Source organism: Prionailurus viverrinus, chromosome E2, assembly GCF_022837055.1.
Source record: "Prionailurus viverrinus isolate Anna chromosome E2, UM_Priviv_1.0, whole genome shotgun sequence".
NCBI lineage: Eukaryota > Metazoa > Chordata > Mammalia > Carnivora > Felidae > Prionailurus > Prionailurus viverrinus.
This window is the reverse complement of record NC_062575.1, coordinates 30950152-30975386: the sequence shown is the minus strand read 5'-3', so window position 1 is coordinate 30975386 and position 25235 is coordinate 30950152. Positions and strand designations below refer to the sequence as shown.

At 54.6% G+C, this 25235-nt stretch overlaps 2 protein-coding genes and 1 long non-coding RNA gene across 3 annotated transcripts; 2 read left to right on the top strand and 1 right to left on the bottom strand.

Moving 5' to 3' along the window:
- Positions 1-7424: 7424 nt before the first annotated feature.
- Positions 7425-12137, top strand: LOC125153733 (uncharacterized). The gene is made up of 3 exons (XR_007147550.1): positions 7425-7578; positions 8390-8514; positions 11718-12137. It is a non-coding gene; the product is annotated as an uncharacterized LOC125153733 (long non-coding RNA).
- Positions 12138-15654: 3517 nt separating this feature from the next.
- On the bottom strand, positions 15655-18711 carry IRX3 (iroquois homeobox 3). Its single transcript, XM_053447902.1, is given in 14 exon segments — positions 15655-15719; positions 16197-16263; positions 16451-16600; positions 16603-17056; positions 17058-17120; positions 17122-17163; positions 17166-17225; positions 17227-17469; positions 17472-17515; positions 17518-17548; positions 17550-17570; positions 17771-17854; positions 17857-17940; positions 17943-18711. Coding segments are annotated over 14 exon segments (1497 nt in total). The 5' UTR covers positions 18042-18711; the 3' UTR covers positions 15655-15664.
- On the top strand, positions 18040-24638 carry LOC125152545 (translation initiation factor IF-2-like). Its single transcript, XM_047834632.1, has 3 exons — positions 18040-18246; positions 21452-21688; positions 22169-24638. Exons 1-3 carry the CDS (start codon positions 18040-18042, stop codon positions 22649-22651), a joined length of 927 nt encoding a protein of 308 aa, XP_047690588.1. The 3' UTR covers positions 22652-24638.
- The last annotated feature ends 597 nt before the right edge of the window (positions 24639-25235 follow it).

The window sequence follows — 25235 nt, the reverse complement described above, 5'->3', positions numbered from 1 at the left end:
GACATCTGGCTTCTGGGCTTATCTCCTATGCTTGATGAAGGATCACTGTATTTCCTCTTCCCCTGCAAACATCTGACCCTCCTAGCGGCTCAGATAACAGGTGGTCCCCAGTGGCTGCTTTCTCTAGGGTACTTGTGGTCCCCAAGAGGGGAGGGCCTTGCACTGGCTCAGTGCTATAAAAACGCTCCTGAAATTGTCCCGAAGTACTCTAGGGAGAGAGGTGACTTTTCCTGTTCACTCTTGTTAACAAAAGATTTACAGGTTGTATAGTAGAGCGGAAGGGCTGGAAAGTTAATTGCAGTAACACAGGGGAGAGATGGCTAGTCGCCCAGCCAATCACCATTCTCCCCTGTTTCCTCCGCAAAAGAACCCTCATCACCGAGGACAGTAGTGTGGCCAGCTGTAAGACTCTTTTCCTCAGTGTCCCTTGTGGCTATGCGACTAAATGCTGGCCAATGAGATGCAGATAGAAGTTGTTAAGAGATTCTTCCAGAATGTCTTCATAAAAGGGTGGTCCCCGAGGAACGCCCTTTTTTTCCCCTTTCCTTCCTTCTTCCTGGGGCAAAGATGTGATGGCAGGAGATGAGACCCACTTTAGATCACGAGGTCACTGTGGGGATGGAAACAGCATGCTAGGAGCGGAAGAAAACAATGACAGAAGGAGCCTGGGTCCCCAACGACCACGAAGCCACTATACCAACCCTGGGCTGTTTCCCTCTGGATTTCTTTCATGTATATAGGAATAACCCATTATATATTTCTGTTACTTGGGGTTTTCTGGTAGATGCAGCTGGATCTAATCCTTACTGATACATAACACTTAAAAGCGGATGGCATTCTAATGATGTGAAAATAGGTGTGCACAGGGTTATTTGTCGCTGCATTGTTTGTAACCGCAAAATACTGGAAACAATCTAGGGGCGCCTGGGTGGCTCAGTCGGTTGAGCATCCGACTCTCGATTTCGGCTCAGGTTCTGATCTCACAGTTTGTCCCCCACATCCAGCTCCACACTGAGCATGGCATCTGCTTGGGATTCTCTGTCTCCCTCTCTCTCTCTGCCCCTCCCCTATTCACGTTTTTTTTTTCTCTCTCTCTCCAAAAATAATAAAAAAATATCGGAAACAATCTAAATATACACATACAGGAGACTGGTGCTGTCCACCCAGTGGAGTTCTATCTGGGGGTATTGCTCAAGCAGGATGCTACCTTTTGTGTAGGGAAGGAGAGGGGGGAAAGAAAATATTTGCGCAGAGGAAAAACCAACTGCTAGAAGGATAAAACAGAAAATGAGATTGGGTAGAAAGAAGTGCGTGGGAATGGGGTTGAAAACAGAAAGAATGGGAGAAAGCAAAGCCTCCCTAATATATTTTTTGGTATCGTTGTGACTTGGGGAATCATGATAGTATCTCATGCACTCAAAAAAAAAAAAAAAAAAGAGGAGTAAAATCATCACGGTTGGGGGAAAATCTTAAAATGAGATACAAGTGGAAACAAATGACCTGAACTATATTTCAAATGAAACATGCGACCACCCTGAGAGGAAGGGGCCGACCCCTGTGATTTGGGGACACGGCATTTGGGTGAGAGACAAAAGGGCTCGGTGCGAGTCTTTAACTCTTGAAAGTTGGCTTCTCTTTTGCAGTTGTATCGGTTAGCCATTCTGAAAATACTTATTGGGTATTCTGGAATTGAGCAAATAAGGAAATAAATTGTGCACAGTGGAAGCCAGGTCTCTTGCTAACAGAGGGTTACATGTATGGAGAGCAGAAGTATCTAATGAACTCTTCAGTGCTGGATTGGAATTGGAGATATCAATTTATATATATATATAAATATATATATATACTGTATCAATATAGATAGATATATATCAATTTATATATATAAATATATATAGTGTATATGTATATAGTGTATATATATAGTGTATATATATAGTGTATATATATATATATATAGTGTATATATAGAGAGAGAGTAAATACATATGTACTTGAATAAATACACATATAGGGTATATATATGCTTGTATATATGTACTGTAGAATACGTAAGTATTTTTATATGTAGATATTTATATTTACATATATGTTACTTGCATAAATATATATATCTATATAGTTATAAATATATACTATAAATATCTCTATATAAATATATACTCTTATATTTATACAAATATTTATCTTATCCTTGCATGTCTATATTAAGATGAGAAAGAGAGAGAAATATGGTATCTGGGGCATCTGGGTGAAGGGTTTATGGGAATCCATTACACCAATCTTGCAATTTTTCTGTAAATTTAGAAGTATGTCGAAACAAAAACGTTAAAAGTAAGAAACCAAAGTGGACGGCTTGTTAGAGTTGCTTGTGAGGCGGGAACCCGGTCTGCCTGGCCGCGGTTGGTGTTCTCTCTTGCCCTGTAGCCTTCTTACCTCTTAGTGTGGTTCAGGTCGACGCTGGGCAAATGGGTTTCCGAAACCCCTTTTCATTCATCTGTGGGACAGGTCTCGGACGTGGGTACAGGGAGAAGGAAAAGAGAAGGAGGACATGCCCTCTGTGAGAGAAGGCTGAAGCAGTAGATAGGAGGTGTCTACCTGGGCCCTGGTGGGGTCAAGGGCAGGGGGCTGGCCCAGCCTTGGAGGGCGCCTCTGTTCTGCTGTCTTCCTCATTTACCCACTGCTCCTCCTGTCTTCCCTAAACACGTGCAGGGAGACTTTTTCAGTGTAATATAACACCCCCCCCCATCTACCCTCTCCTTGTATCTTGGATTGGGCTAGTTCTCTTGTACCCTCTTGTACGCCGAAAGGTTGCTTCTCGAGAGTTTCCACAGTAAGTCAACAATGGATTCTGAATGCAACAGTAATTCACAACGGCCAAGGAAAGACAAGAATGAGCTTCTTCTCTCCTCTGCCACCCTTCCCCTAATTATGAGTTTGTGAATGTCAGAGCGCCTGCCCTTGACGCATAACTGATGAGCAGTTTGGCAGGGGCGTTAGGCAGAGAACTGGGTTCAGAACTTCACTCTGCCCCTTACAGCTCAGTCCTCCGCCTGCAGAGAGGGCATGATGAGAGCTTTGACCCTCGTGAGTGGCTTTGAGGATCGAAGGAGATAAGCATGTAGATACTTATCATGGCGCTCAACAAATGCTAAATAGTACTCGTCACCATAGCAGAGTGCGTGGTCGTGATGTGGTGCAGCGGTATAAAGGACGAGCCACCGAGAAGGCCACGTGGCTTTCCCCAACCGGGACACATGTTGTCTGGAGTTGCGTTTAACACGTGAGTGTATTTGATGGCTTGAGGGGCCCCTCCTGATAGAGACACGGGTTTCATCCGCTTGGCAAGCAGCTTTTCCCAGCTTCCCCACAGTGTACAACCCAGGCTCCCCTGCCCTGGTCCTGGTGTGTCCCAGAAGCCCCCATCTTCCCTGCACACAGAACCACATTCCTGCACATTTGGGTTGTTTCCACTTTTTGGCTGTTATGAATAATGCTGCTTGTGAAGATTCATGTACAAGTTTTTGTGTGGATGTGTGTTTTCATTTCTCTCGAATCTGTAACTAGGAGTGGGATTTGGGGTCATTTAAAGACCATGTTTAACTTTTTGAATAACTGTCAATCTGCTTTTGAAAGGGGTTGTGCCTTGTTACATTCCCACCAACAGTGTATAAAGGTTACAGTTTCTCTATGTCCTCACCAACACTTGTTATTCTTCGACTCTTTGATCACAGCTGTCCTCCTGGGCACGAAGTGACATCTCATTGTGGATTTGATGTGCATTTCTCTGATTATCAATCGTGTTGAGCATCTTTTCATGTGCTTATCAGCCATTTATATATCATCTTTGGAGAAATGTCTATTCAGAGACTTTGCCCATTTTTAAGTTGGGTTATCTTTCTTTTATTATTGAATTGCAATCGGTTTTTTAAATATTCTCTAGATACAATTCCCTTATCAAATATATAATTTGCAAATATTAAATTCCATCCATTCTGTTGGTTCTCTACTTTCTTCACAGGGTCCTTTGTAGCACAGTTTTACATTTTGATGGAGTCAAATTTATCTATTTTTTTTCTTTTGTTACTTGTGTTTTGGAGTCACGTCTAGGAAGGCTTTACCATACCCGAAGTCGTGAAGATTTGTGTCTGCATTTTCTTCTGAGAATTTCATAGTTTTAGCTTTTACAGTTAAGTCTGTGATACATTTTCTAAAGCCTTTTTAATCTTTAAGTAATCTCTACACCCAACGTGGGGCTCAAACCTGCAACCCCAAGGTCAAAAGTGGCATGCTCCACCAACTGAGCCAGCCAGCCACCCCCTATGACACATTTTGAGTTAATTTTTGTGTATGGAGTAAGAAAGGGATTCAACTTTATTCTTTTGTAGGTGGGTATCCAACTGTTTCTGTCTTGAAAATATGGAAATAGTTCCATGCCAGTTGGTAAACAGTGCCACCCTGAGATCCCCGAGTGTCCCCTCTTTTGCTCCGGCTCTTTTCTGGGACCTCCCAGACATTCCCATGACTCACAAACTGACCTGCCAATGTCTGGCACAACAGAAGTCCTCAGGACCCTGCCAGTTCTGATGCCAGTGAGGTCCCAGGTGTTAAATAGTTTCAATGTCACACCTACGTGTTGGTGTTATGACACGTCCTCGGGGCTGGCGATACTAATATCGACACAGGGAGGCCCTATAACTTGCTGTTAATAATCCTGTAGTGTAGCTCCAGGGAATGTTGCTGGAGTGAAGAGAAATGCCAGTGTCCTGTAACAATCCCGCCAGTGAGGACCAGAACAAGAGCAGGTCCTGACTCAGAATCGGCTTAGCAGTTGCTTGAAAGCCTGTGAGCCAAAGGTCTCGGAGGCAGCAAGGTAAGAACATTCCATTGTGGTTTCTCCACAGGCAAACGTGTAGCCCGTCTTTTGCTCCCATCACAAATGTCTCATCTGAGGACCCGGGAGATTATCTGGGTGGGTTCCTCTAGGAGGGACTCTGTGATTCTCCCTTGGCAGAGTGAGATTGACCATCCACAACTTTGCAGGATGGAAGGGTCCTCTTTCTTGGACGGGTTATATAGTCAGATGGCTTCCTTAGAAGCTCCTAGTTGACAGACCAGTCTACCCCAGCTGTGGTGTCTCCTACTCCTTGGTCACAGGTTGCCACTGACAGAGAGGGACACCGCCCACCCATCAGACCGGCTCTGTCTCTGCCCGCCTTCCACCGCCCTTCTGCTCAGCCCCTTTCTCCTGCAGTGTCTTTGTTCCACATTTCTGGATAATTAGATTTTTTGGCAATGGCCCTTCTGCGTGCTGCGGAGCAAGCAGTCGAGCCTATGGCCTTTTCCCAAGTACTATTTCCAGCCGGGCCATGCCATCTTGTTCTTCCGCTGTGTTCCAGGACACAAAAGGTCAGGAGCCTTGCCGGGAGGACAGACCCCGGTGTGGAGACCTCCTGGCCTGGATGGTATGTGGATAATAAAGGAAATTAGGAAAATCAGCGAGAGCATGTGACAGTGCTCCCCAGCCTTGTCTGCCCTCACGAACAGTCCTGACTGCACCCTCAGGAGGTGTAGATCTAGGGTGCTCAGGTATGGCAGGGAGAGGACACAGGACAACTACAAATGGAATGACTGTCGCCTTCAAACCATATTCTCTTGCTGACTTTGCATAGAAGAGCTGAGGACAAGTCCCTATCACGTGGCAGAACTGAACAAAGGGCAGCTCTTACCGTCTTTTTTTTTTTTTTTAATTTTTTTAACGTTTATTTTTGAGAGACAGAGTGACAGAGAGTGAGCAGGGGAGGGGCAGAGAGAGAGGGAGACACAGAATCCGAAGCAGGCTCCGGGCTCCGAGCTGCCAGCACAAAGCGCGACGCGGGGCTCGAACTCACGAACTGTGAGATCGTGACCTGAGCTGAAGTCGGACGCTTAACCGACTCAGCCACCCAGGCGCCCCGCTCCTACCATATTTGATAATGATCATACTTTAGTGTTTGCTTTGGCACCACAGGTACGAAAATGTGGTGACTGTGCTTTATAATTAACTCTGTTTAAACTTGTTATATTTTGTAATTGTTAAAATATTTTTATAAAATCACATTTGCATTTAGACGGCTTAATGATTCTCATCTTATAAAATATTTGCACAAGATGTCCCTAACGACCGGAAGGGACGCGAGGAAAGGCCTAACGGTATCACAACAGTGCAAAGCAGCAAGGCTGTCAGTGACTATTTCCCGAGGGCTCACTGATCCGAGGCCCTGGGATGCACCCAGCGCCAAGAGAACCCCCAGCCCGAAGGTGCGTCTCCCAGCTCAGGTTCAAGTATAAGAGGGGAAGAGAGGTAGAGGGATAACGGGGGGGAAAGGGGGATGCCAAGCCCTAAAGTTCTATCAACTTTAAGCAAAACATGGGTCCCCAGGAGGTCCCCCAGGCCAACCCCGTTCTTCTGTCCTTTGTTGCCTTCCCAAGATGGTGGAACTCCCCAGGTTTCTTTCTTTTCTGTCTCTTTTATTTATTTATTTATTTATTTTTTTTTTGAGAGACAGAGAGAGAGAGAGAGAGAGAGAGAGAATCCCAAGCAGCTTCCCACTGGCAGTGCAGAACCTGACATGGGGACCAAACTCACCTGGGAGTTCAACGGCAGACGTGTTAGATGTGACTTGATTGTCTGCCCTTTCTATGAAGGGAACACCTTCATTTTCAACTTCCTGTTCCTGCCACGCCCCTGGCCATTGTGATTGGCCCAGCAACAAACACATGACCGAGTTGAGGCAATCAGGGCTCTTCCTCGGGTTTTTACAACGGAACAAGCAGAACGTGCTTGTTTCATGCCACTGTGTTTTGGGGGTGACTTGTTATGTGGCAGTAGACGACGAACACAGACCTTCATGTGGACTCTCCCCTCTCTTCAGGAGCCGCACCCGAGTTTAGTGGGGATCAGCGGGGAGGCACGCTGCAGGAAACCAGCTATTAACAAAACCCACGTTTTCTAAGTGCCTATACCCCCGTGCTGTGAAGTATCTGGAAGGGCTTGTGGCCGCGAGGAGCCCAGTGTCACTCACAGCCAACCTGGGCCATGCTTAAAGATAGAAGAAGGGGCAAAATATGTCTTCACTCCTGATAACTTCAGCTGCAGGTCAACCCCTGGCCTTGACCTCTCTCATTTCTTCCCATCCTCCTCCTTGCCCCCCCTCCTCCCCCGCCACTCTCCTTCCCGCATCCTCCATCCTGCCCCTCCCACGGAGGTCCAAGTCCCGGAGAATGTTCGAGAACATTCCATTCTGGAAGGGCCACATGCTTTACCAAAGAGCTTATGGACTGGCGCTTCTCACACGTCACTATGCACACCCGTCACACACGGACTCCTCGGAAGATGCACATTCTGATTCAGTGGCTCTGGGAGGGGCCTGGAGGTCTGCACGTCTAACAAGCTCCCCTGTCGATGCTACTGTAGAAAGTGCTCAGTAGAAAGTGCTGGAAGGAGGACTATCCTTCCTTTTGCTAATATGGATGGCCTCTTCCAGGAAAACGCTGGCTCAGAACTCTATAGAAAGCCCCTTTCCACCAGGACAGAAGGTGAGAAGGAATTGAACGAGTGGACAGAGATCCTCATCCTGTCCTGTACTTACTTAAAATTCTTGCGTGTTTCTTTTTATTTATTTCTTTTTAATTTTTTTTCATGTTTATTTATTTTTGACAGAGACCGAGACAGAGTGTGAGCGGGGGAGGGGCAGAGAGACAGAGGGAGACCCAGAATCCGAAGTGGGCTCCGGGCTCCGAGCGGCCGGCACAGAGCTCGGCGGGGCTCGAACCCGCAAACCGCGAGGTCATGACCTGAGCTGAAGTCCGACGCTTAACTGACTGAGCCACCCAGGCGCCCCCCGGGTTTTTAACTTAAAGACAGCAGGTTGCAAGGTCCTCCCTGTGACACAGCCACTCACACGCCCTCTCATTTCACTGGCTCCGTGGCAGGAACGGTGGGCCGCAGTGAGAGGGGGGCATACGGGGGCTACATAGGGTCTCGGCCCACCCAGGACAGGTTCAGGCCCAAGCGAATCAGGGGGGCACATGGCGCAGGAGCAAAGTCGTGTCACAGTTGAGGGACAGACTCCAGGGCTAACGAGCATCTTGATCAGAGTGCTGGCTCTCCCTTGTTGAACGGCTGAGTTGGGGTTTACCTCGCTAGAAAACGGGGACCCTCACACCTACTGACTGAGGTTGGTGGGATAATGAATACAAATAATATTTGTAAATTTATTAGGTAACTCACATGCACGAGGCAAATCCTTATGCATGGCGCATTGTCCCAAGTGCAGATTAACTCATTTAATCCTCTCAACAGCCAGCAAGGGCAGTAAAATTATAATTACTCTTTCTGTTTTATGAGGGAGCAAAGCTCAGAGAGGGGCGGTCCGAAGCTCGGGGTCACCGTCGGGGAGCACTGGAGCCAGGCTCGGGTCCAAGGCAATTTGATGGCAGGAACCACCCGAAGGGGCACGGTCAAGTATACAGGTACTTGAGGACTATCTGGGGGGGTGTCAGTGAATGAATGAATGATGTAAGATCCAGGGAAGCTGCTTTCTGTCTGTCTGTCTGTGTCTCACACACTCCCTCGCTCTCGCACATTTCAGTTATTTAAAAACAAAAAAAAGCTTTCTGAAGAACTGACACGTTCACACGGTCCAAAGGGAGCAAAGGGACAGAGACTGAAAAATATTCCTGCTGTCCTTGACCCCCAGCTGCCGGGGTCTTTTCCTTGAGGCAACCACACCAGCCCCTTGTACATTCAGACAGGAGCATACCCTATGGAATGTTCTGCCTGGTACCAGAAGAGTCTCTTAAGCTGAACTTCTCTTTAGGCCTTAATTTCTTCACTGGGTCCCCCCGAGGTGGGGGGTTGTGAACATTAACTAAAATTCATGGAAAGTGGTTAGGGCAGTGAGGGGTCAGGCCTATCAATTAGTAAGCACTGGACTCCATTTCATTTGTTTGATTGTATTTTACTTATTTTTTAATTCTTAAAGTTTATTTACTTATTCTGAGAGAGAGAGAGAGAGAGAGAGAGAGCGAGAGAGAGAGAATCCCAAGCAGGCTCCGTGCTTTTGACGTGTTTAAGTTCCTGGGCTGGAACTCACGACCTATGAGATCATGACCGGAGCCCGTGTCAGACACTTAACTGACTGAGCCACCCAGGGGCCCCATTTATTTTATTTTTTGAAATAGGGTAAAGGAAACAGGAGGTGGCAAGGCCCCCACTCTGGCCGCTGAGGCCGACGCCCAGCTCTTGAAGGTGATGAGACTTCCCGTTGGTGTTTGTATACAGATAATGAGCCACTCGCCCCCAAAGACAAGAAGGGAGGGAGGGAGGGAGGAGCAAAGAAAAATATGGACAAAGAGAACTTCAAAGCCACTCGAAAAAATAGAAACCGAGGCTCCCACACACTGAGCAGGCCACATTCTCCATCGAAGGCCTCACGAACACGGAGGCCGACACCATCTGGCCTCAGACACTTTTCCTCAACACCCTTGCGTCAAGTCAAGCAAAGTGGGGCGACAGAAGAGGAATAAGTTGGGTCGGTTCACACGGAGCCTCCAGATTCCGCGCTCCAGTGATAAATAATGTACAAAGCCCAGAAAACACAGCCCTGTTGGGTCTGGGCCCGTTACTCCTGAGGTGTGAGGAAAGGGGATCAGGGTGTCCATCCTGTTAAATTTGTGGAGGGATGCATTCCGGGGGCCCGGGGAGGGGGGGAGCCCCAGGTGGCTGGGCCAGTCTGCTGGCCAACCAGGTGGCCTGCCAGGCTGCCCTGGGCCTCCCCACTCCGGGCCTCAGGCTGGCGAGACTGTCCCCGGCCCACAACCGGGGCACGGGAGACCTGTCTCTTGCTATCATTAATTCATGTTTCCCCGCCTGGCTATCAGAATCCCATTAAAACAAACACACACACACGCACACGCACACGCACACACACACGCGCGCGCACACACACGCGCGCGCACACACACGCATGCACGCGCACACGCACACGTACACACGCACACACACAACCCATAACGTTAAAATCAATAGTAAACATCATTTTAATCTACACACATTTTTATCACTGTTCAAAAGATGTTTTTCAAATTACCCCTGGAAACTCCCGCTATCTAAGAATTATCAGGAAAAAAAAGAGAGAGGAAAGAGAGAGAGAGAGAGAGAGAGAGCAGGAAAAGGAAAAAAAAAAAAAGCCCACAAGAGGCAGGGAAGTGCTGCTTTGTCAGGGAGAAGAAAATAAAGAGAAATCAGCCCAGCTTCAAAGGGCGCATTTCCATAATTGCCCTGTAACTTTAGCAAAATAAATCTGAGCGGCTGAGAAAAGCCCAATCTCTCAGATGAGTGAACTCCAAAGGCCCCGGAGGGCTGTGGGCCCACTTGTTAGCAGCCCGGAGCAGTGAGAGATTGCGGGGCTCGCCAGGGGCACAAAAGCCATGAAATCATAGCCTTCCCGGCCTAGACGGGCCCCGGCCCCCCGAGTAAGACTTTACCCTGCCTTTGTCTCCTTCCTGCTCCCTGACACGGGACACACACCCACGCACACAGGCGCACACACAGGCATACACACGCACACAGGCACCCCGGGGTAAAATAAGCGAGTAAATAAATAGACGCGTTTAAGTGCAGGAAAGCCTGGCAGCAGTTAAGAGGTGGCAATAATCAGGAGGCGAAACCACAGGAGTCGGGCTTTCATCTGTGAGAACATTCCCGTAACCTGCTCCTGATATAAATATCCAGGGAGAAAGGCCCCAACTTTCCAGACACACATCCTCTTTGGAGATGACTCTGTCTCCCTCTCCCTCTCCCTCTCCCTCTCTCTCTCTCTCTCTCTCTCTCTCTCTCAATCTCTCTGTCCTGAGACGGCCCCACCTCCAGAGGCTCAGGGAGTTGAAACCCACTTTTCTTTTTCTTAGGCGGACAAAGTTTCCTGTTGATGCTTTCTCATCCCCATTGCCCCCTTCCGGGGCCAAAAGTTTTTCAAGAGCAGGCAAGCGGCCCCACTTGGCCTCCTTCTTGAACGTGTCTCTCCACAGAGCTGTGGTTTCTGGGAGAAAACACCTGCTGTAGTTGCTCTCAGACACCTCTCCCCTCCCTCGGGTTCTAGGTTTCTCAACGGCGGCGTTGTTGACACCTTGGGCCCCATCACTCTCTGTTGGCGGGGCTGGCCTGTGCCTCGTGGGACGGTATCTTTGGTGTGAGCGGCATCCCTGGTCTCCACCCAAGAGATGCCAGTAGCACCCGTATCCAGGCATGACAATTGGAAAATGTCTCCACACGTTGCCTTATGTCCTGGGAGCGTGGGGACCGCCTAGTGGAGAACCACTGCTCTATCTTAGGACCTCTTCCCCATCTTGCCCTGGGTACTCACCCCTTCTGCCATCAGGGAGAGATGCCGCGGGGCGGGGGGGGGGGGGTTCCCATGCAAACAATCAGGATGGTCTTTGGAGGGGCTGGAGCCTCCATTCTGAGGGAAGCAGGTGCATTAAAGCTAGGCTGGCCACGCAAGACACGGAGACTTTCAATGTGGTCACGTTGGCTGGCTGGTTCCGAAGACAGTGGCAAATCAGGATCTGGAGACAGTAGCTGGAGAGGTTATGGGCCCCCTCCATTGACGCCTCGTACTAGAGACCTTTGGCTTGGAACAAATTTGTCTAATCCGATCCCCTCTATGTTGCAGACGGTGAAGTTGGAGGCCCGAGTCGGGATGGCACTTTCCTCCACTCGAGTCGGAGTTATCTCTGGCCACAGACACAACTGGTACACACCTGCCATTGTCCTTTGTCATTTGGTAGAGGCAGAGGGTACGTGCAACCGGGAGTTACAGGACGCAGAGAACATTTCTCGAAGGATACAAATAATGAGGCCCCATGCTGGAGTTCCTGATGGAAAGTCCCAACAAATCAGGGAAGGCGTCTGGCATCCAATTTCTATCCAAGCCTTTGATCCCTGCTGCTGAACCTTCCACAACTCAGGCCTGAGACAGGGGACCCTCCAGGCGGCCTGGAGACCACCAGCCCTCTCCTCAGACAGGTGAGTGGCCGAAGCACCCTTTCCCCTCCGGGAAGCCTCTGCTGCACTCACTTTTCCATATTGCCCTCTGCCTGGACCCGGCTTCCTCCTCCCTGTATGCCGGTGAAAATAAATTCAATCGGAAACCGCGAATGGGCCATCACTTAGGGAGATAATTTTATTCTCCTCTGGCTCGCTGGCCCGGTGATGCACCCCCACCTCTGGCTGCATGCAGATAATGAGGGACGTGGTGACATACACTCCTTCCTCTGACCTAATTGATTATCCCCACACACCTTGGCGTGCTTTGCATAACCAGCCACGACAGCCGGCACCCCTTCCAGGCGGAGTGATTGACATATTTTATTTCTAATTGAAGCTTAATCAGGACCCAGGGTAAGATTCCCATGTATTCTCTCTCTCTCTTCTCTCTCTGGCTTCCTCCTCTCTCTGTGTGTGTGTGTCTCTCTCTCTCTCTGGGAGCCCTGCCCTTCCGGCTTCCTTTCCCCTTTTAAAATTTGAGGGCCACACAATAAAGGATGGATGGAGGCAGTGTCTGGGGTCCCTGAAAAGGGGGAGAGGGAGGGGACGAGGGGACGGTTCAGGGAGGAGGACCCGGAACCAGCTCCCTGGTGAATGTGGAGGGGAGCGGCCTCCTCTCCCCTTTTTTAGGTTTCTTTGTTTGGACGGCGTTACCTTTTGGGGGGTCACTTTGGGGCCATTTGAAGGGCCTGTGTGTTCTGTGCGACCGAGAGGCTACAAATACACGGGAGTGGCCACTCCCCGCTCCCAGGTTTTCCCGGCTCTCCTCGGCACGTCCACACACTGCCCCTTCAGGGGGGGGGCGGGACTGGTCTCATCCAAGGACCATTATCCCCGGAATGAGCCGGGCTGAAGAGGTGAGCAGGCCGTGGGGATTTCACGGCAGAGCCACCGAGGACGGGGGATCCGACCTCCGCAAGCTCGGCTTGGCCTCTCCACACCCCTCTCCTTGTGACCAGATGCATTTTCTCCTCCCTGGGCTGACGTTCCGTGTGGAAAGGCTGCCGGACTTCTGCCATCACCCCTCTCCCCGATCACCCCTGCCTGGGGAGTTTCCTTTCTCGAGCTGGGTCCTGAGATGCCTGGAGGCAGACGCCTCACTGTTATGGCTGATGGGAGCGGGTGAGCTGAATACCGTCCAGAGTCGAAGAGAGGGGACTGAGATTCTAGAATAGAACGTTAGTGATACTAAAGCTATGTCACCCTCACTACCACATGCCAGGCCTGGACAGCCTCTGTCTCTCGTGGGCACATCCACCTGGCGGGGTAGGCATGATTATTCCCATTGCACAGATGAGGAAATACAGCACAGCGAAGTTAATTATCTGCTCAGAGATTCAAGGGACGTAGACTGGGGAACTAGGTCTATGCGACAGAGAAGCTTGTGAGGCCATAGCTGACAGGCTATCAGGCGTGCTGTCCCCCTAAAGACACTCATGCTGATTAGCGGAGGCCTCTGCCTGCCTCCAAGGCCCTGGCCTCTGAGGTTCAAGGCCCACCCAGGCAGTTGAAGCCTGTTCCATGGGGCCAGGGCCTGAGCTGAACCACAGCCTGTATCTAAGTCTTGGGAAGGAGTCTGGACCTGTAAACACCATTAATAAAGAGCTGGGAGAGGAGGGAGCCAGAGAAACATCTCCCACCTCTGGGGAAGGGGCCGGAGGGGGAGTCCCAGCCTCCGAATGTCTTTGCCCAGATGTCAGCCTCTGCTTCACCAGGCCTCTGTGAAAGGCCACGGACTAACACACTGGCCACCAACAGACCCACTGGCCCCTGGAGGGCCCACCATACCCCGCCTATCCAGCCTCAGTGGGGTTTCCCCGGGGGGTGCCCGCTGGCAGCTGTCCCCACTCCCCCCCAGCCTGGATGGGTCCCCATGTGGGCCAGGCTCCTGCGGAACCTGGAGCTGTACAATACATACAATTCCGTGCTTTGTTCTGTGGCTTCAGGCGTTCGAGCCCTGCCCAAACCTCCCAGGGGAGCCACGAGACTGTCACAGGCTCCACACGGGACGAAACTTACTAACCATAAAATTTACTAACTAAATTGACTAACCAAAGAGGAGGAAAATTTAAAAAAAAAAAAAAAAAAAAGGTACCCTTCACTTCGTGCCCCAGGCGGCACTCTTCCAGTGCTCCCTACAACTTGTTCAAATCAAAGTTGGGCAAGGCTGTCGGACTGAAAGAGAAAACAAGAGGGCGAGGACGGGGCGGCCAGCGGGCAGCCAGGCCAGGCCTGGCTGGAGAGGCCGCGGAGGCAGGCGCTGAGTGGCCCTTTTGTCCTGTAGAGGGAGCTCCAGCCCCAAATTTCCCGGCTCCCTCCCCCCGGCCCGCCCACCCCCTGACAGGCCCCAAGCCGGAATCCTGGCTGGATAGGTACAGAGGCCCCAACACCCCCGCACCCTCCACCAGCACCCTAGAAAGCTATCCTTCCAGGGCACTTGGGGGGAAAACCCGCTGGGGTGCCAAGATGCACAGAGGCCACCGGGACTCAGGTCCCCCCACTTTCAATTCGGGCTGGGCACGTCACGAAGAGGAAATGCTGTGCATCCCCGGGTCGCTGTTCCTCCATACGCAACCCCTATTCACCGCCACCCCACACCCTCGCATCTGTAAGGAGGAGTCTGGGGGTGCATTGAGGTTGGAAAGGGCTTGAACTGAACTTGCACATGCCCTGACATAAGACTCAGAGAACCTCAATTGTGCCTATCTAAGAATGGGGGCGCGGGACTGATGAGAACCCCCAACCTAACCTTTCTGCATCCAGACCCTTCTCTGGGTCTTTCTGCCATGCCATCCGAGCAGGCCCCAAACCCCAGGGTTGATCCAGTGGACCGACCGGGTGGGCCCAACTCCCCAGGCTCCTCGGAGGGCATCTTCTCCGGTTTCCCCCCAGCTGTCTCCTCTGCCCTTTCCCTGGGGCACCTCAGCTACTTCTCCAGCTGCCTCACCTCCAGCGGTGCCCCCAGCCCCGCCACCTCTGTATCTCCTTGGCTTCTGCACTCTTGTGATCACACGGTCCTGGGTCCTGACTGTCGATCTTTTCCCGCTGATTCCGGCGACTCTTCAAACATGGGGAGCGGGGGCAGCGGATAAAACAAAACAAAACAAAACAAAACAAAACAAAAACCAAATAGATCCTTCCGTGGAGGGGAGGGGGGCGGGCAGACAGGCAGGTTATAGTCAAAGTGGCAACAGCTCATTTATTTAGCCAAAAATAGATACTTTCTTGTACAATTTGGTTCACACATATGTACATTTTTCTGTATATACAAAAAAAAAAGTCAGACACTCTTATTCTCACGGCAACTCCACCTCCCAAAATCAACCGAACAACATCAACCAGAAAAACCCTCACAAACTCAGCTAATGTGGGGTACAGAAGCCACTTGGGGAGGACTGAGGGAACTTGGTTTATTTCTTTTTTTTTTTTTTCTTTTTTTCTTTTTGCTTAGTTTTGTTTCTTAGGTATTCATACACGGACATGCTTACAAGTCATAACTATACAGAGAGTTTTGTGGTTTTTTTTTTTTTTTTTACAATTATTACAACGATTGAAAATTTTTAAAAATAAGTACTAGGAGGAGGAGAGAGCCGATAAGACCAAAGCGGCATCCAGGTGGTTCTGGGGCCTGGAAGAGAGAAGCAGTGGTAGCAAAGGAAGTGAGAGTTCGGGGCACCGACGCTGCCTAGGATTTGGGACACCCAACCTGGGACTGAGGCCGGGGGACTGGGAGGTGTCTCAGTGTCAGATGATGTCCAGCTGTAGATGTTGGGCTTCCGGTTTAACTATAGAAGGTTGGGAAGGAGTAGGGACCCGAGGTCCCGGCTCGAAGGCCGCCAGGTGGGCTTCCCAGAGTCGCCGCTGGCCCGGCGGGGGCCCGGGTTCCTACCCGCGCGCGCCGTACCCTGGGCCGCGCCCGGGTGCCGGGCTGGGATTGCCCGAGGCCTCTCTGGGCCCGCGGGCGCTACGGAGGAGTGTGTGTCTGGTCCCCCTTTTAAAGCACGTCCCGGCTGCATTCCTCGGGGGCAAAAGCCTCCAGTGCTCCGCGTCCGTTCCTCCCCCACTTGCTTGTCCCACCGTCCGCCCCTACCGCGGGGTCTCTTACCGCCTGGGCACGGGCTGGAAAGCCGTCTTGAGTAACTTTTTCTCCACTTCCAAGGCACTACAGCGATCTAAGGCAAGCGGGGAAGAAAAAGGAGGGCCTTTAGAGAGCTCCACGCCGGCACTCAGGGCCGCGGGAGGCGGGCGCGGGGGTGGAAAGCGCCCCGCGCCCACCCCCCGGGGTCCTGCCATCTCCGTCCGCCCCCGGCGCGACCCCAGAACCCACCCCCTTCCTCCGCTTCGGCGCTCAGTAGTCACCTGTTCCGCCCTCGGGCTCCGCCGGCCGAGCGAAGGCGGCAGCGGCGGCGGCCGGGTGGCCCGCGGCTCCGGGAAGTCCCAGCAGGTGTGGAGGGGCCGAGCCCAGCAGGGAGAGCGGGGTGCGGGCGTGGGCCGGCGTAGGGCCTGGAACGGCCGGTTGGTCCAAGCGGGGAACTTGCCCAGCGGCGCCGAGACGAGTCTGTGAGCCGCGGCGGCTGCCGCGGCCGGAGAGAGCTGCAGGGCTGGGGGCGCGACGGCTGCCCCCGGGGGAGAACCTCCCGCGCCCGGAGGCGAGCGGCGCGGGTTGTCCGGGCTTGTGGCCGTCTCGGCCAGGGACCAGATCTTGGGCTTCTGCAGGGCTGAGGCGGGCGGTGGTGCGGGAGCGCAGGGGTCCAGGCCTGCAGGAGGCGAGGGCGGAGACGGCAGAACCGCCCGGCCCACCGGCGGTGGCGCCGGGGCCAGACTCAACACGGGCAGTGGACGCTCCTCCAAGCCCTCCGAGCTGTCGTCCGAGTCGCTATTCTTGGAGTCTGAAATGGGTCTCAGGCCGAGGTCGCCGTCCCTGTGTGCCGCCCCAGACAAGGCCAGCTCAGGCCCCGCGGTCGCCACCGTCTAAGTTCTCCAAATCGATCTCCTCGTCCTCGTCGTCGTCCGCCAGGCCCTCGCCCCCCCGTGTCCTCCTCCTCCCCCACGAGCTCCTCCTCCTCCAGCTCCCAAGCTCGCGCTTGCTGTCTTCTTCGTCCTCCTCCTCGTCTTCCTCCTCGCGCTCGCTCCCCGTAAGCGTTGCCCTCCTCGTCGGTGCGGCTGCGGGGCGCCCAAGTCATCTTGTTCTCTTTCTTGAGGCGCCGGCGCGCGTTGGCGAACCAGGTGGACACCTGGGTGAGGGTCATCTTGGTGATGATGGCCAGCATGATCTTCTCGCCCTTGGTGGGGTAGGGGTTCTTGCGGTGCTCGTTCAGCCAGGCCTTGAGCGTGCTGGTGCTCTCCCGGGTGGCGTTCTTGGGACGGGACGGGTCCCCCGAACTCGGTACTGGCCATACGGGTAGAAGGCGGGGTGCGGGTGCGAAACGCGGCGGCCGCGGCCGGATGCTGCACCCCCCGGGCTGTCTTTCAGCTCGTACTTGCGCGCCCTGTACGCACATGGAGAAGGAAGGGACACGCGCGGAGGGAGCGCGGGTGAGCCCTAGCCGCCCTGGCCGTCGCCGCCTCCACCCTCCCGGCCTGGGCCCCGCTAGTCTACTCCCGCGCGCTCCACCTCGTCCCGCGCCCCAGCTTCCCAAACCCTCCCCCCGCCCCACTCCCGGCTCCCTGGGCGCTTACCAGCTGCCGGAAGATGGGCAGCTCGGCGGCGTAGGGCAGAAAGGCACCGTAGCCTTGGGCGGCGGCGGCAGCCGCCGCCCGCCGCGGCATAGGGCGCCCCCGTACACGGAGGAGAGCACGTTGGACAGGGACCCCGAGGCGGCCAGCTCCGAGGCTCCGGCTCCCCGGGCCGCCCCGGGCTCCCAGCGCTGCCGCCGCCGCCGGCGGCCCCCGGGCGCTCGGGTGGGTAGAGCGGGCGGATGTACTGGTATCCGAGCTGGGGGAAGGACATGGTGGCCCGCGGGGCACGGACGGAGGGAGGGGGCCCGGCCCCACTGGGGCCGCCCAGCTCAGCGCCGCCCGCGGGCTCCCTGCGCGCATCGGGGGCTGGGCCGGGCTGGGCCGCGCTGCCTCCCGCGCTGCGCAGCGCTCCGCGTTCGCCTATTGATCTGCTCGCGGCGGCGGCGGCGGCGGCGGCGGCGGCGGCGAGGAGCCAGGTCAGGTCCGAACAGATTGGCGGAGATTCCCGGGGCTCCGGGCTCTGATTGACATTTCTACGGGCCCGCAAGCCCCTCCTCTCTGCGCCGCGCTCCCTCCTCTCGGCAGTCCGAGCCGCCTCTGCCCGCGCCTCGCTCCTCACTGCCCTCCTCTCCCCGAGCCGTGTCGCGCCTCGCTTCCTTCACCCTCCTCTAGTTTGTACTCCCCTCCTCGCCCTTCTCTCCCCTCCCTCTCAGCGCTCCTCTTCCCCCCTAGGATCGCTTCCGCTCCTTCGGGCTCCTTCACTCTCCTGGACGATCGGAAACTCTTTTCTCTCTCCTTTCCGTTCTCTCTATTCCTTTCGCTCTTCTCCCTTTTCTGCTCCCTTCACTCTTTCTTCACCCCTGTTTTTATCTCACTCTCTCTGCTCGCACGACACTCCCCCCCCCACCCCCACCCCCAGCCCCTGCTTCGGCGCCCTGGGCTCAGGCGGCCTAAAGTTGGGGACACTTAGGGTGCTGTGCGGGGGTGTGAGTCCGTGGATCCGTGTCTAAGTCTGTGTGTCCGTCCCCGCCCTCACCTCCTCCCTTGCCCTTCCCCAAATCTCGGGTCTGACGTCGCGCCCTCTTATTCGACTTTTCCTCGCGTCTCCTTCCCGAGTCGCCAATCGCCTGGGCGCCTTCCAGGCGGGGCCCGCCCACCCCGGAGGATACGGCGCGCTGGGCGGGGCGGGGCGGGGCGGGGACGCGAGCCCGGGCGCTGGGAGTCCTTGCCCGCCCCCTCCGGCCTGCGCGGGGAGGGGGAGCGGGGAGGGCGCTGGGGACGCGGGTTAGGACGGGGTCAGCTCGCCCCTCCCCGCCGCCCGCCCTCGGTACCTCTCCCCCCGCCCCAGCGCGGGGCCCTGGGTCGGGACCAGATCCCGGTCCAGGGCAGGCGCTGGGGCTTTCCTCGCCCGGACCCTTTTTTTCGGCTCGCACCTCTAGACCCCAGGCACTGTCCGCGGCGTAGGAAAAAAAGCCAGAAGAATTTCGCGAGGGGTGAAGGGGTGCGCCCCGCTCGAATCTTCAAAGGCCATCTCATTGCCCAGGGGAGCGAAACAGACCCCTACCCGGCCACTTTAACGCCCTCCTGTGTCCGGGTGCGAATCTCTTATTAGAAATGGCGGGCTCTGCATTTGCAGGGACTGAAGTGTGGACACCCGCCGCCCCCCCCACTCCCGCCCCCGGGGATCCTGGGGAGCCACGACTGGGAAGTGGAGCCTGCCGGTGCCCTAAGCGGGTGTGCGATGGTGGAGGAGCAGAGAGCGGGTGGCTGAGGCTCCAGGAACTTTCCCAGAGCGCTCCGAGAAGTTTGTATATTGGAATTTTCGGTCTGTAGACATCCTTCCTTTCACTACCCCTTCCCCTGCTCCCCGGTCACCGTGCCAACACGTTTTCTTTCTGTAAGGATCCTATCACCGTCTCGGGTGGGAATGGGAGGCAAGACTTTTGGTCCCACAGTGGAATATTTCCTAAATCAAACCTGAAATCCCAGTATCCGAACGCCCACCTTCACGGATTAGGGCGTGCAGCCGACAGCGGGATTGAAATTCCCGGAATCGTAGAGGCTCTGGGCTAAAAGCTTTAGGCCGCGGCTGCGACTGACGCGCAGGCCAGACCTGCAGCGGTAGCGCTCCGGGGACAACACGGAGGCGGCGACTCTGTCCTGGAGTGGCCAGTTCGGTCTTCGAGGCGGAAACTGGCCGCCGCGCGCTGACGGAGTGGGCAATTGAATCCGAATTCCATCAGAGTGAGGGGCCCGGGCTATCTTTGGTCCAAGCAGCTTTGGGCATTCCAGTTGAGGAATGAACTCCCAGTTTTGACCTCGCCCATCACTCCCACCCCCCACCCCCCCCACCCCCCGCCTTCTTTCCACGGGGCTTGGCACCCGGCGGCGGCTCCGGAGAAAAATGGGGTGGAAGACAAGGGAAAGTTTGGGGCGTCCAGGTTTGGGGGTTCAACTGGGGAAACTGACTTGTGTGGCCTTTTCAAATTCCTCAAATCCGGTCGAGCTCTTTCCCGTATCCTCTCCCCCACCTGCTTCTCTTCCAGATACCGGGCGTTGGCCTTAGCTGGAGTCTCCCCAGAGGAGGAGATATCAGGGGAAGCTCTGGCTTTGAAATGTTTCCCCGGAGCCTGATTTCGTTTGCAGTTAAACCTCGAAGCCAAATGGCATAGGGAGTCATGGGGCTCACCTTCTCGCGGAAGATTTCAGGGGTGACAAAATTGAGGGTAACATTATTTCCCGGACTGTTTCCTAGGTGTCAGACCTCGAGCCTCGACGGCCCTGAACCCTAGAGTGTGTGCAAAGTGGTGGCGCCAGACCGGAGCGAGCCAAGAGCTAGGTTCCGAGGTGGGGACTCTGGGGCTGCGCTGTAAATGCCCGGATGAAACGCTCGCTATTTAACTCAGCTCTTCCAGAAGGATAAGAGAAAAACCATGAGCCCCGGAGACGCGTCTTCCACATTAACCAACTATTGACCTGGCAGCGTGGAGCCAGGCGGGAAAGAGGCCAGGAAAGGGACGAGGTTGTTCTCAGTGACCCAACCACGAAGGTCTAAGGGCGCTCATAGCCCCGAAGGCACCCCCCTCCAAACCCATCCGCGTACTCAAGAAGGCGCCCAGGTCCCGGGCGGAAGCGGCCTCTTCGCTACCCTAGTGTCCAGCAGAGATCAGCCCCGCCCTGGCCCCGGCGATCCGCGCTTCACGTCGGGACTCAGCGTCGTAGGCGGTCGAGCCCCGACGTGGCACTGGCTCCCCAACTCGACCGGGCCAACGGAACCCGGCTCCGGACTGAACTCTGGGGTTCGAGGACAGCCGAACCATTTCCAGAGCTTTTTAATCCAAGGGATGAGGTCAAAGTGATACACTCGCACAGGGAGGAAAAGCAGGTGCACGGGAAGCTGATTTGGGAAAGGCACGCGCGCACAAACGTGCCGCACACAAAAGCTTCTCCGTCTTTTCGCCTTCTTCCAACGTTCCCGGCGCACAAAGCGCTTCGGAGTCTTGCTGCAGGCGCTCTCTCTACGCGGCCCAGAGTGTGGCAGTGCACGGAGAGGGTGTCCCTAGCACACGTTTGGTGCACGCAGCAGCGTTCGCTGGACTCGCACCCGGGGCCGCGCGGCCCGACGTACGCCCGGGGGCCGCGCGGCCCGCCAGGCTCAAGGGCAGAGCCGCGCACTGAAAGCGAGCACCTAGCCCCCAGGCCCACTTCCCGCCCCCTCCTCGCCCAGCCCCACGGTGCGCGCGCGTCCCCGTCGAGGGGCGCCGCTGTCGCCCTAGGTCTCCCCGCCGAGGCCCATCTTCAGTCCTTCTCTCCCAGAACCGAAATCCCCGGGTGCAGTGCGGCCGGCGATCCCTCCGCTTCCTGCAGACGCCGCGGCGCACGCTCCCACCGCTCCCTCCCCCCGCGCTCGGGTTACAGGTTAATGAAATGCTCGTTTTCCTCAGTCATTTGTTTTGTTTTCCTGCAAAGTTCTGATAAGTAGCTAACCAACGAAGCTTGTAATTACAATCTTACAGAAACCGGGCCGATCTGTATATAAATCTCACCATCCAATTACAAGATGTAATAATTTTGCACTCAAGCTGGTAATGAGGTCTAATACTCGTGCATGTGATAATCCCCTCTGGATGCTGGCTTGATCAGATGTTGGCTTTGTAATTAGACGGGCAGAAAATCATTATTTCATGTTCAAATAGAAAATGAGGTTGGTGGGAAGTTAATTTCTCTCCGCTCTGTGAAGCGTAGACAAGAATTTAATGATTTAATTACAGTTGTAAGCCCTTTCCATGAGACTTAAATTGAGCTGAGAATATTTTTTTCTTCTCTCTCTCTCTCTCTCTCTCTCTCTCTCTCTGTTTCTCTCTCTCTCTCCCCCGCATTCTCTCTCTCCGCTATTAGCAGCCCTGCAGACACCCGGAGTGCGTGGCCTGGCGTCCTCACCGGGAGGGATTTGCATCAGGCCAGAATCCGGACCCCGGGCATCCCAGGAGGCGCGGGCCGGCGGCCTCCAGAGCCGCCCCGGAACGGGCTGCCGCTCCCCACCAGCCGCCAGGGCCTCGGAGCCGGTCCCTGCGTCCCGAGAAGCGTCGGGGAAACTTTGGGAGAAACTTTGCCAACTTTGCTCTCGGCGACGGAGAGGCCGCCCGGCCGGCCGCGGCGGCCGCGGGCCGCGACGCGCAGAGTGGGCCCCAAGTCAGGCCTGGGCACCCCGGAGCCTGCAGGGCAGCCCAAGGAGGGGTGCGAGGCCGGCTGGCGGCCCCTGGCTCCCCGCTGCGCCCCCGCGCGTCCCCCACCTGGCCCTCGGCCCCCGTCTCCGAGCGGCCCGCGACGCGCAGCGCCCAGGATGGCCGGGATCGAAAACCTGGCCTTCAGCGCAAGTGATCTGATTTTTCTTTACCTCTCCACGATCATCCTTTTTCCACCTGACTTGAGCAGTTTCACTGCCTCCCTCTCCTTTGTTTTCCTCTCCCCGTCCGTGTCTGTCTGTCCCACTTTCTGGGTATTCGATTTCTAACTCATTCATTTCCATTCTTTCCTCCGCGCGCTCCCCATTTCGTTGTTTTATCCGCTCCTCGGGACCACTTCGCAGTTACTTTTTCTCAGTTTTGCTCCTTGCCCCTTCCCTTATTTTGTCTGTTTTTATCCCTGTCTGCCTCTGTGACTGCCCCTCGCCCTCACCCTCACCCTCACCCTCATTTCTCCATCCACCTTTCTTTCTTTCGTTCATCCTGATCTATTTCCTTCTCCGATTCCTTGGTCTGCGTCTCAGGCTCTGCTGCGCTTGTATTTTCTCTCTTCTCCTCTTCCTCCCCGGGACGCGTCCCCCTCCCCCCCCCCCCCCCCCCCCCCGTGGATCTGCCTTCCCTGCGGCGCCCCCTCCTCATCCATCTTGGGAGATGAATATGTCGCCTTATTGGATGCCGAGGCCGGAGCCGGTGATGGGGCTCGGCCAGCCTAGTGCATTTTCTTCATGCATATTGAGGAGATGGTAATGAGCGCGTTTGCATTGTTGCATGGAAATACTCCGTTTCCGGCCGCAATTCGGGGCCGGCGAGGGTGGCGCGGGCCCAAGAGAGCCCGCAGCGGGCGCCCGGCCTGGTGGCCGCAGCTGGCCCTCAACGGGATCGCGGGTGCTCGGCCCCGGGGAGGAAGTGACCTCTCGGAGAGCTCGGCCCGGCCGCCGCCGCCTCCTTGGGCTTCTCCACAAAGGCCGGCCGCGCTCCCCTCATTAAAGCTTCGTTACGGGAACCCCCGCCTCGCTCGCGAAGGTTCCCTCGCGCCCCCGACCCGTGGGCCTCTGCCCCCCCCCTCCCCTGGTGCTTCGAGGCCTGTGATGGAGCGCCACCAGGAAATTAGCGCCTGACAACGTCGTCGTCTAGTGGCAATGAATTGTTTGAAATGAGTGACACGTCGCGGGATCAAACACAGCCTCATTGTGTCCCCGGCTCCACTCACTCCTTAATCTGGAAGGGCGCAGCGGCTTCGCTGGGCCAGGGAAGGTTGCCACAGGCCCCTGGCTTGTCCGTGCCGGGCTCCGGCCTGGGCTCAGCCTGACAGAGCCGACCTGGAGGACCCAGTCATTCTAGAGGCATGTCTCTCTCTGAGAAGGTCCCCAGAGCTCAGGAGACAGGACCGGCCCTGCCTCTCAAAGAGGTGAAGGTGTATGAAAGTCAGGACTTGCAGGGAGCAAATTCCCAGTCGAGCTCAGAGGGAACCGACTGCTGGAACAGTCAGAAAGGCCTGGATGCCCAGCTCCAGACGCAGCGGAGCGGGGAACCTCTGGGTGTTGGACAGTTTGCCCTCATCCGCCGGCCTCCTCCCAACTCGAAACTGGGAAAGCTGAGAAAACATCAGGATCTGGGCCTGTCTGGAGTCAGCGGTGTTGAGTTTCCCAAACTTCAAGCCCTCCGCCACCACCTCTGCTATTGTTTAACATTTTTCCTTAAGTTGACTCATTTTAAATACTTAAATACATGTTTTGGGAAAGAAAACCCGATACAGCTACTGCAAATTGAAAAGTGGGTGTTACTCACCATAAAGGGAAATGGGAAGAGATAAAAAAACAACTAAAACCAAGTGATCTAAAACATTTGAGCCACGGTGCTTGCTCGGGAATCACTTCGAGAGGGTGCGTGTGTGTGTGTGCGTGTGTGTGTGTATTGATTAGCAAGTATTGGAATTATTAAATACTGGATCTTTTTCAGAAGAGATGGGAGAATTGAGAAGGGGATGCTTCTTATTACTCAACAGTATTAATTCTCTGCCTCTAAGAGAAATCATACTGAGGACCCCAAAGGCCGCAGGGCCGTAGGGTTTAGTTAATACTATTCTCTGTTGAAGAGTATGTAAAAAAAAATTAGGATTGAATAAAAACGTGTTGCCTTATTATAATTTACCCAATAATTGTGTCAATAATGAGTGTTAAACAGTATCACACGTAAAGTCTACAAAGGAGAGACTATCCAGGGTGGCCCTGAATGGTTGTGCAGGTTGCTCACTGAACAAAGGCACCCGGCTGAGGGGCGAAGAGGGTCCTGACTTCCAGTCTTTCTGTGCTCATCAAGCTGGTGCCTTGGCTTGGGGCTGCACTGGAAAAGAAGTGCCTTTCCCTAATTTGTACAAAGCTGAGGTATGACCTAGCCCTTATCTTAGTGATGGGGAAACTGAGGCTTAGAGAACTTGCCCAAGTCCCGACTGGAACCCCATCTGGTATTCTTAACTATGATTTGGGAAGGTAGTGCTGGGAGCTTGGGAGGGAGGTATTTGAAGACTAGCCCCCGGTTTGAAGGAAGGGAAGGGGCAGCCAGGCTGTAGGGTTTTCCCTTCACCTTGATCCTTACAGTTCATGTAAATATTTGGAGAGGACCTGGGCAAAGCTACGACTGAGGTCAAGGATGCTTTATCCCTGCTTGGGAATGGAGAGAAGGTGTCTGCTTTGCGTAGGCCTAACTGTAGGTGTTCGAAC